Source organism: Pygoscelis adeliae, unplaced genomic scaffold, assembly GCF_000699105.1.
Source record: "Pygoscelis adeliae isolate BGI_AS28 unplaced genomic scaffold, ASM69910v1 Scaffold226, whole genome shotgun sequence".
Taxonomy (NCBI): domain Eukaryota; kingdom Metazoa; phylum Chordata; class Aves; order Sphenisciformes; family Spheniscidae; genus Pygoscelis; species Pygoscelis adeliae.
Genome location: NW_008824983.1, coordinates 465306 through 476937, shown reverse-complemented (window position 1 = coordinate 476937; position 11632 = coordinate 465306). Strand labels below are relative to the sequence as shown.

At 40.6% G+C, this 11632-nt stretch overlaps 1 protein-coding gene across 1 annotated transcript; it reads right to left on the bottom strand.

Moving 5' to 3' along the window:
* Positions 1-3978: 3978 nt before the first annotated feature.
* Positions 3979-11631, bottom strand: FKBP14 (FK506 binding protein 14, 22 kDa; the record flags this gene model as incomplete). Its single annotated transcript, XM_009325745.1, has 4 exons — positions 3979-4398; positions 6634-6761; positions 9470-9621; positions 11471-11631. Coding segments are annotated over 4 exons (600 nt in total), but the record flags the coding sequence as incomplete, so codon positions are not given.
* Position 11632: the final 1 nt, after the last annotated feature.

Genomic DNA, 11632 nt, shown 5'->3' with positions numbered 1-11632 from the left:
TTATACAAATATAAGCAGTTTGTTTTGAGTTGATTTCCTGTTACCAAAAACAATTCAGTGTTGAAGATATATGAAGGGTTTTGGTTTTTTTGTGGGTTTTGCAAAAGCTCTATGATGAGGCTGATGCATTTTTAAGAAGCAGTCAAACTCAACACACCTATTCTGAATATTCTTCTATGGACCTTGGAAGTGTGAGTTAAGAGTAAAAATCCATATAGAAACTGGCTGAAGCAGTGATTTCTAAACAAAGATCAGGAACCAGCCTTATTATTTGCAGTACCTACATCAGTGGCTGCCAGTGTTCTTTCTGCCAAGTAAGGAGATGCCAAAGGATCTAGGAAACAAAATCTTTTGCATTTCTCACATCACCCCGCGTACTTCCACTCTCTCTCACCACATTTCCCCTAGCTTTGCTCCTTTTCCTTTTTTTTGCCCCAAAGCAATGAGCTCTCCCCATCCCACTGATACTCACCTGCCATCTGAAACTGGGATTTCTGGATCGAGGGATAGACCACCTTGTATCTCACAGCAGAAACAATGGGGTGTGGGGAGCACATACAAAGACAATTGTAATTTAAAGGCTGACCTGTACCACCTATTTTTACACTGAAGTACTCAGGAAACATGCTATGGATCACTTTTGTTCAAAATGTCATGAAGAAGAAACTATGGTAGCCGTTTGTTCAATATGTACTTAAAACTGCAGTTTTATGACTGTCACATATAGTACTCACTAAAACCTCTATACTGGGGACGTTGCTGGCAGCACAAGGACATAATGTCCTGAAAAGCAAAGATTTAAAACCCAATAAAGTGATTCCTTCATTTTCAACACTGTTTGCCTTGTCAGTTGATCTCAAGGAAGAAAGCTTTAAAAAACATTTCAGACTATACGCACCATTCCTGAAGCTTTGCCAAAAGCTTTCTTGTGTCACTGCATCGCATATCAAGAATTTTCAAATAAAGCGAGCTCCGAAGGCTGCTTCTGTACCTACAGAAGGCAGCAACTTCCACTGTAATTGCTGGGTAGTGGCTCTGAATGACAGGCTGCCATTCTAAAAACCATTTTCCTATATAACCACAAAACAACAAGAAATGTGTGAAGGCGGCTAGAAGCTGCAGGCGGAACGATCTGATACGCGCTCACGTTTTGAGCCCTCTCCACTTTTTCAGGTGCTGCATTTCGCAGACAAGCAGCGAGGGTTTGTTCCTTCACGGGAAATACACCTTGCACTTCACACATAAGCCAGCCAAAATGTTGCCAAGTGCCACTGAAGTTCCAATATTCCTTCTCTCCTCAGAGGACAGGCAGCTGCCTGCCTGTTCTCCTGCAGGTAGCTAGCTGGCTTCTGCTGGCACTGCAGCAGTACGCCCTGTGGACTAACAGCCTCAATTGCATCTGCTTAAGACAGGCAGTGCTATTTCTACCTAAGAAATCCCTTCATCTTCACAGAAGGACTTCAATGATAGCAAACGATAATAAAGTTGAAGTGGCTTCTCACATCTGCTGCTGATTCTGCACTTTTGAAAATTTTTTTCAGTTCAATTCCAGAAATTTAAACACAGCTACCAAGAAAAGCACCAAGAACAAAAACCATCCACTCATCTGGCATAAACCTATACACACCACCAAATAAAGCGTATTGGTCCTGCAGCTTTAATACTGTGCTGGCATTAACAAATTAACTACAGTACATGTTCACTGAAAGTTATTTTTATGAAATGCTTTAAAAATCCAGGTAGAAGATAATGCATATGTACATTTCACAGCATTCACTGACTCCAAACTCCTGTTTAATACAAATGAAACAACAGTTGGCCCTTACTGAAGGCATACACTGCCACCCCATTATTTAAGCATAACTTTTTGTATATTTGGTCAGTAATCTCGGCCAAGTTTTATTTCATGCTTTTATGCTTTCATTCCCCTGCCAGATTTTCAGAGAACATGCTAAACACTGCAAACAAACATCTAAAACCCTGACAGACCCAATGCAAGTCTCAGTTCTACTCTTCCCAGCAGCACACACACAAACAGGATTTCCCATTTGGTTGGTTGAGTACCTGCCAGTTCCCACATCCCCGGCAAGATTGCCTTAAGGGTCAACCTCATATCCTATTAGCCCCTTCTCGGCCTAGGCTATGCTAATTGCCTAGGCTCCCCATGTAGTCAGTGAAGAAAGAGGGGAAACATTTGATAAGGCATCTATCCCAATACAACACGAACAACATAAATGTGCTGAGTTGCCCCAAGTGCCTACTGCTCTGGTGACTGTAGGGGAAATCAAGACACCCAGCACAGAACATGCAAGCAACCTTGGGAGAGCTGAAGTCAGGCAAGCTTAATTTTCATAAGCGATGAGAAAAAAATATCAATATGCAAAATCATGACCGGTAAGAAGAGCTAGATAGGTAATGATTACTCATTATTTCTTCACAATGCAAGAATCAGGACAGGTAACAAGCCTAAAAACAAAGGGAAGTATTTTCTTATGCTATTCTACTGTGAAACTTAAAGCTGTAGAACATTATGGAAGCAAAAGTATAAATAGGTTCAAGAAAACTAGATGGCATCATTGAGGAAAAAGACCTAAAGGTTACTGAAATCAAAATATGTGGCTACAATTTTGTATGAACGTAGGCCATCAGCCACAAAATGTCAGATCCTGGAAGGAATAAAAAAAAAACACCAACAAAAAACCCCACCACTGCATACCTTCACTTATACTTTTTTTCCCCAAAACAGTTGCTATCGACAATCTGTAATGTTCATATGCAGCTGAACTCTGTTTAACAAAGTAGTCTTCTAATACTTACTACAACACTAGGTGGCAGGGAAAACATCTAGCTCATCTACAGCATTGAGAACCTTGAACATAGAGTCTCACTTGGCAATAGTTAAGGATTAGTACAATGCAGCAATCTGTTTCATACAACTGGACTTGCTTTGTGTTCCTACGTAGCCTGGAGCAACTTTTTTCAAGTAAAAAACCTGTGTTCGGAGACCCATGCTAGTGGTGCCAGAATACAGACTAATTCCTTCCCTGAGATACCTTGCCCTCTCATTTAAGAGCCCACAGACGATTGCTACATGTTTCTTCCTCTCCAGAAAGAGTTCAAACAAACACAAAGTAAGAATTGAAATCCTCATGGCCTCCAGCTCTGTAAAGACACAGCACCATAACATTTACCTCATGCCTCTACTTTTCTAAAAAAAGTCACTTTATTATTTAAAATTCACATCACTTGTGTGCTACTTTTGAAAATACTGCAAAAGGACAATGATGAAAGAAGTTCTGCAACTCAGGCAGTAGCAATGCAGGCAGGCCAATGCAAATTCTTCTTCAGGCCATACTGATCCTCCTGTCGGTTTCCCTTCTGCAAATGGTAAAAACATCAGACTTGTAACATTTTGCCCAAGATCTCCCTCAAAACTTGGAAGGAAAAAGGTATGATCTTTCTTCATGAATGCAAGCTCCAAGTTTCAAAACAACCGTATGTTTATATGTAAAGGACACCACTTCTGCACTGCAGCATAACTTGCTATTTTCCAAATTATAGACATTTCCTAGAATGTTGCTGACATTAAAAGTGGAAGTCTGACAATAAACTACTTTGGTCACATAATTTAAAGAAAAATGCAGACAATTATTGGCATGGTTGGTAACACTCTCCCTTTAGAAGAGCAAAATCAGCACAGGGTAGTCATTCTTCTCATTCACCTTTTTATCAATTTTTCAGCTGTATAAAGACATGCTGATGCCTTCTAGCACATCTTTTAAAAATCTGCAGGAAAAAAAGCAAGGTCAGCACACTGCTCTTCAAGGAGTGACACACAAGGAAGGTCAAGTAATTAAGCCACAGACTAGAAGTTATACATAAAGGAGTCGCTGAAAGTGATCTTAACACGCAAACAAATCACAGAAAGGCACTGAACCAGATTTTGATTTTCACAATGTTTGATAACTGGAAAGGTTGTTTCATTTCTGAAAAATAAGTTAATACAAAATTTAAAAAACACTGATGTGCAAGTCTTTGCTGCATAAAAGGAGGTAAATTTTCATACTTTAAAATAGTTTAAAACATTTGTACATAACGAACAGAAATTCTCTTTTACATAAACAGAGTGTTTCTTTGCCAACAGCAGCTGTCAACTCCAAAACACAGAATTAAGATGACAAGAGAACCAGACAGTCTAAGTCACTGCCATTTGTGTCAAAAAAATTATGCCACCCTTTTCTACAGCTCATCATGCTTGTACGTAAATTCCCTTGCAGATATAAACCCATCACTGTCTTCATCTTCTTTATCAAATATATCTTCAACCAAAGCATCATGCTGGGTGTCATTTACCACTGCTCCATGCTTTTCAAATTCTTTCTTCAAGTAAATTTTCACCTATTAGACAAAAGGTGAGAGTTAATGTTTTTAGGCTTATGAAAGAATTGATTACTGTAGTGTAAGAGGGGGCCACTATGTTCAGGATGGTCGTATTAGACAATAGATACCTTCCTTCCTATGCCACTGCCACAGTAATACTTGTCCGATTCTGCAGCCTTGTTCAGTGATGAAAGACACTTTAGTTATATAAGCGACAGTAAACCTAGCAAATCAATTGCCGTACCCTTATGGTATCTGACTGAAAAGTGACCCAGGAAAACCTGTCATCTGATGTCTATACAATACAGTATAAGTAGTTAGGCAGAAGTTATTAGCTACCAATTGGTCAGAGACCCAAACAGCTTTTTCACATCCTAGCATTTTGACAAACCAGTAGATGTAAACAGCCGCCCCAAATATATACAGAAATGTGTCCACAACCTCAGCATTTGCTGCTCTAATGGGAATTACATTAATAAAGATTTATTTCTAGACATCTCAAAATTCTGAAGGACAAAGATTCAAGGTAGCTTTTAAACAGGCTACTGGAACAGTTATTTACACTAAGCTAGTTACTAATGGTAAGCAGTGTTTTAAACAACATCAGATTATTTTTACTGAGTTTAGTGTTTAACTATTGAGATCTTGAGTGTTCTAAATTGCAGAGCCTTCGACAAGAATATCAATACCAACATACCGACCTGTTAAACAGATACCACCTACATAACAAGAACTGTAACAGTGGACTATTAGCAGTAAGATAAATGGGCCTGTTTCAGGTCTGTTTTATTCATTTCACATTCTGGTATTTGTTAGGTTCATTGCTTATATTTTTAATACACAGACACTGACACTGTCTGTCTGATGCACAGTATAAAAGATTAGTCTTTTGGGTCTAGCAAACTGTACCAGCCCCAAATCAAAAAGAATGCAGTGGTTTATCCTAACTTCTCATGGATGACTTCCGCACATCAGAAAAGCAGAAGACTAAAAATAAGAGGCAAACAGAAGGTGAATAATGCTGAATAAATGTCCTTCAGACAGTGAATGCTATGAAGAAGCATTCTTCTACAGCAGAAGAAATTTCTAATTCCAGTTTATTAGTAAATCAGCAACTAACTCCAAAAAGCGCTTAAGTCTGGTTTTATTTCTAAGATTTTTTACTTTATCCCAGTCTCCCATAAGTGTGGGGCACACATCGGTCACATGCCTATGCCTCAGCTTACCGAGGCTGTTTTTGAACGCCCAGTCCAGCAGTTCCGCTGGGATCCAAGGCTCAGCGTGGTGCAGCATAGATATGCACCCGTGGCTTAGTTTTACTGGAAAAAAAAATCTATTGTTGAGGTCTAAGAAAGTATATGAACTGAAGCCGTGCAAGAAAGGCAAAGCACAGACAGGAGCTTAATTGTTGAGCCAGGAATAGTAGTTTAAGAGCATTCAGCAGGGAAGATACCAACACAAAAAGGCATAAAACTCCAAAGGCAAGAAAAGCAGAGAATTGGAAGGCAGCAACATTGAAAGTCATAGAATCATAGAATAGTTTGGGTTGGAAGGGACCTCTAAAGGTCATCTAGTCCAAACCCCCTGCCATGGGCAGGGACATCTTCAACTAGATCAGGTTGCTCAGAGCCCCGTCCAACCTGACCTGGAATGCTTCCAGGGATGGGGCATCCACCACCTCTCTGGGCAACCTGTGCCAGTGTTTCACCACCCTCAGCATAAAAAATGTCTTCCTTCTATCTAGTCTAAATCTACCCCCCTTTAGTTTAAAGCCATTCCCCCTTGTCCTGTCACAACAGGCCCTGCTAAAAAGTTTGCCGCCATCTTTTTTATAAGCCCCCTTTAAGTACTGAGAGGCTGCAATAAGGTCTCCCTAAAGCCTTCTCTTCTCTAGGCTGAGCTCTTCTCATCTCCAGGGAAGAACAGAGACTCGCCCTTCCCCACATGACTAACGACCACCTGGCCAGCAGTAACTTTTTGGGTGTCTTACCATTCATGATGAGCATATCAGTCCAGTAGTTATGCTAACAACTCATTAGTCCTAGTTACCCATACTGCGCATTGCCCAATAAATAATTGCTTTAACCACTCTTAAATAGCGTGTATTCTGCTTGCAGGTTGCTCTGTGCACAGTAGTAGCTAAAATCTAACTTGTGTTTAGATACTTCCCTAACAGGATCAAGTTAAGCTTATCTTTCCCTTTCCACTATCTCATCCTGTTAGGTTTGCTCACAAGAAGGGCAACCTACTCACCTCTTGCTTGGACAGTTTCCAGTCATCGTTAAGATCCATCTCTTGGAATGACTCATGAGATCTTGGTCCATTCCTAATTTCTAGAAGGTCAATGTTGAAAATCAGTGTGCTCTCAGGTGGAATTTTTCCTGCCCAAAATGGTAAACATGGAGAAAGGTTAAAAACAACTACATACTCAGTGCCATACAAAAGCCATATGTGTCAGAGCAATGTTCCAGTAATCCTACTACTTTCAAAGCATCCTGCAATTTGAACTAACAAGGGTAAGTATCTGTAACGGTGATAAGTGTAACTATTTCAGAGCGTAGCCTGGACCCTGAGCAGCCCTTACAGCACATATGCAACTTTAGATGCAACTAGTTTTGACTAGTGTATGTTGATGTGAGCTCATATTCAGCTATCGTCATCACAGGGTTGTGAGACAACGTTCTTGAATCTTTTTTTCATGGTCAGAGCCAGATAGAGTGCTAGTGCAAAACAGTGAAGGAGACGGTACAGCCAGCCAGGTGGCCACTACTGCAACATACAGCCAAGATAGATGGACAGGGTAGCAAGAAGGTAGAGATCAGTCCCCCTGATATGCCATAACCCCACCAGTCTCCAAATTCCTCTCCACTGCCAATTGACACCTTGTACCTGCTATTCTGCCACTGGAAAAACTCTTCTTGCAGAGAATGACAGAAGGGCAGCAATGCTGTCAGTATCCCATAGCTGTCTCTGGACTGTCACACAAAGCACTGAGCTATTTCCAAACACACAGCAGAAGCTAAGCATATAAATCTGCTAAAAAGACGTGTTGGCATCATTCCATTTTTGATGCAGGTGAACAGACTGGTAATTTCCTAATAGTGCCAAAGACCATCCCCTCCCCCCCCGAATTTCAGTTTATCAGGCATTGGCTTTTACAATGGTGTGATATGCCTTCACGCTGATGGCTGAAGCTACTGTCAAAGACCTTCTAGCACAACACTTTGCTCCTTATATATAGAGAGGCTGAATAGGACCAAATATATTTCTATATTGGATGGCAGCACCCCAAGAAAATATTCCTGTGCCTTAAGAAGATAGGGGAAAAAAACTAATCCACACCTACTATTTTGGAGCTATGGTGTTAAATACACCCTGAGCTGCAGCGACAAATGGGCTTGTACATTTCTGGGATGAATAAATGTGCAGAAACTTCTGGAAATACAGGGCACGGTGACCTGCTTAGAGTCTGGAACACAGGTAATTTTTCCAGAGTGTTACAGAAAAAGGCATCTGACTCATCATTCAAGTCAGACAGCAAGCAAGGGACCAGGTGGGAGGCTAGTGAAATTATGTGCATTCAGAGGAAAGCGTGAAGAACATGGAATAATTTTGTCTTCAAGGGCATCATGTGAAGATAGCAACATAATTATGTTCAAATACTTCGAAGTTTTCCTAAAGCAAGTAATTTCTTACAGCAGCTAGCAGTGTTTACTTGTTCAGCCTTGCACTAAACACAGAGGTGAAGCTTCCAAGTCTTTGAAGAACAACTGTAGTGCTTTACATATTAATCAAGGCAATTAGGCCTGTGATGACTATGTGAGCGCTGCAACATTTAGTATCTTTTTGTGGAGAAGTTTACAGCTGTGCCCTGCATATGGTCGACTAACTGACCGCCACAAGTTCCCTGTTCTCTACTAGAAACGTGATTACTTCTAATACTATCTCTTGAACTCCAAACCACGGCCTTCTAGAAATAATGTTTTAAAAGGATACTTTCAAGAAAGGAGGGTATGGAATATGCTTGTATGTATGGAGTACTACTTAGCCTATGTTCAGTCCTACTTGCCAGAAGATACAGACATGTAAACACTCATTCTTAAAACGGTCTTAGATTAATGGGAGAGGACAGTAGCAGGAAGGATTATATGTTCCAAGACATTTATCCTTTCTGCTTTGAAACCTTGCATTACCTTAGGTCATTTGTGATAACTGTTGTCATGACAAAAATATTCTAATAATTGCTCAAAAAAAGTTAACTAAAACAAACCCCATAAGCAGAAAAAGTAACCTTCCTGCATCTTTCAAAAACTGTCACTCATTTAACTGCAAATTGCAGATCTGGCCCTCCCATTAAAATAGGAATCTGGAAATGTTTGAAAGGAAAATGCCCAAACACCATCAGTAGTAGACAGGTTGAGAAAACATTACAATGTTTTTATCTGTCTGTACATCATTCAGTACATTATCAGCGGATGCCAGCATGACTGCCCATGTACCAGCATATCCTACTGTGGATAACAGGGACCACTGCCCAAACTGAAAATAGCTAAAAGAGGAAAAGAATTAAATGTCCCTATATGGAAACAAACAGTGACTTTTCACTGTATCAGCTAAGAACTGGCAGGGCAGCAGTACAGGGAAATTATTCAGGTTCTAAAAGAAGCCTGCAAACAAGAACAAGGCTTGCACATGCACATTCATGAAGTATTACCACAAACACAGATGCAACAGCCAAAAAGCCTAAAAGTTACCTAAGCAACCACTTCCAGCTTGACTGTAAAAAGGAAAGGAAAAAAAAAGCAGAGCACTGTTGAGCACAGCACAGCACTAACAGAAAAGACACTCAGAGCATACAGCACAGCAGCTACCATCAATTCCTATTTTTTCCTGCATTCACCACCTAACCACTTAATGGTTATTTCTGCAGAAAACAAATTTGTGAGAAGAGCACCTGACGCCATCAATTTTTCTTATTTAATGGAATCAGCCTGGAAAGCTTGAAAGCCTGCTAACCTCTTAGACCAAGAACAGTAAAATAGAGAGATTAAAGACAATTAAAGTATGGGAAGGACTTCAGGTGTTTTACCTTTCCCTTCTTTTCCATAAGCAAGGGCTGGTGGAATAGTTAGCTTCCGCTTCTCTCCCACACACATGTCCTTCAAACCTTTGTCCCATCCTTTGATAGCTTCCCTTATGCCAAGTGTAAACCACATAGGTTGACCATTGTTATGCTTGTGACTGGAAAAGAATGGAATAAACCACTTAGTCTGTAGACAGCAAGTTCCATAAATATTCTGCACACGAAGCAGATGGAAGATGCTCACAGCATAGATATATAATTAAAAACACACCGCTATTTGGCACCTTGGCATTTCTTAAATGAAAGACCTAGACTTTTAAAGTCTTTAAAACTTATGCCTTGCATGACAAGGTTCCTTAAGAAGTGGAAAAAAATAAAACAACATCTACATGGTGTGTATATGACAACACTCAGCAACCTGGATCCCCACACCTTCACTTCCCTGATCACCTATTTTGACTTTGAAACTGATCAGACCAGAAAGGCATTTCTACTTTAAAAAAAGTCTACATTCAAGGCCATGCGTATTCTTTGGTAAACTGCAAATCAAGAACCAGCTTGGTCATGATTACAATATACCTTATAAAATGCTTAGAAAAAATCAGCCACATCTCTTCCAAAAAAAGCCATTAGGAAAAAAAAACAACTACACAAGAGATAGTCTAGAAAAACAGAAAAAAATGCATGCAAAACATTCAAGTTTAAAATAGGCAGACAAGCCCCTTTTCCAATTTAACCAGGTGGTACACCCGGACTACTTTCACTCTACTGAAAGACACAGAATTTTAAAAGCTCGATTTACTAGTCATGCAGGAAAGGTGCTTAAGAAGAAAACAGAGCACTTACAGAAGTTAGTCAGCAGCAAAAACTTAAAGAGTGTCACTAGAACTCCTTTTAGAGAGGCAGGTTAACTACAAGAGAAAATTAGTGAGATTTTAGTTTAAATCGTCTGCAAGAGCATAAATATGCAAAACATTGTCTTTCTTTTTTTTTTTTTAATATGTTCCACAAAAGTAGACTTCAGACATAGCCTACAGATACTCGAGCATTTTGCTGTCTCCCACTATTAGCACATCGTTGATGTTTTATAGGAAAGGCAACATTAGCAAGTCGTTGCAGGCTCTTAGCAGACTCCCTCGAATTTCTGGCTCTTCCTCCTGCTTGCATTACTGTGGCTCTGGTATGTTGATTCGTCTGGTCAGGGGCAGGTGAAGAATATGCCGTTTCAGTAACGAAAAGGTATCATTGTGCTGCCAGTAGTGTAAGGATATATATAACGTTTGTTTTTTAAAATTAGAGGCAGATTTCTACCCTAGAAGTTTGCTTTAGAAACCAGACAAATCCATGCATAGCAGAAGACTTATTAAACCGCTGAGATCATATACCAGAACCTGTGTCTGAATTGCAGAAGAGGATGCCTAACATCCCCATCTTTTAACAAATACCACACGGCTCTACTTTCTACAGACTAACAAGAAAACAAAAGCTAAATAAGATTTATTTTATAGCGTCAATCTGGCAGAGGGAAAGGAGATAAGCTTACTGTTGGTGTTCATCTTCAACAGCGTTGTGAATCAGTGCTTCCTAAACTGTCGAAGTATAAAGGCAAACCAAACTTTCTGAAAATAAGCGGCGATGAAAAGGGTCCCAGACACAAGTCTGTGCAGCGTTATTTAAGCTATTTTAATTCAGTAACAAATAAAATCTAGGGCACGCTATGAACACGCATTCATTGCTTTTGTTTCCTTGCACACAGGTAAACTCAAGTTTTGGGCGTTTCTGGAGGGAGGGGTAGTTGCAAAAACAAAGTAAAAAGCCACCCGCCCTCAACACTCCTCAGAGAGCTATTTCGCAGATGGATTGCGGGCCACTGTAAGGGGTCCACATTTAGGAAGTCGCCTACATTAGGTGATCACCTACATTAAGACACATATACAGATGCATTTCCCCGCGCAAGCTTACCCACCAGCCCGCCCGAAGGCGCGCCGCCCGGGGCGAGCTACTTACGTGGAGTGAAACATGGAGCCGTCCCTCTCCAAGTAGCCCTCGTAGTGAACCAGCATCATGCCCCCCCACTTGGTCCTCCTGTGGCAGAGGAACGGCTTCTGCAGCACCTCCACCTTCACGTCAGCCGCGGGGATCAGCGCCGCGGCCGCGCAGCCCAGCGCC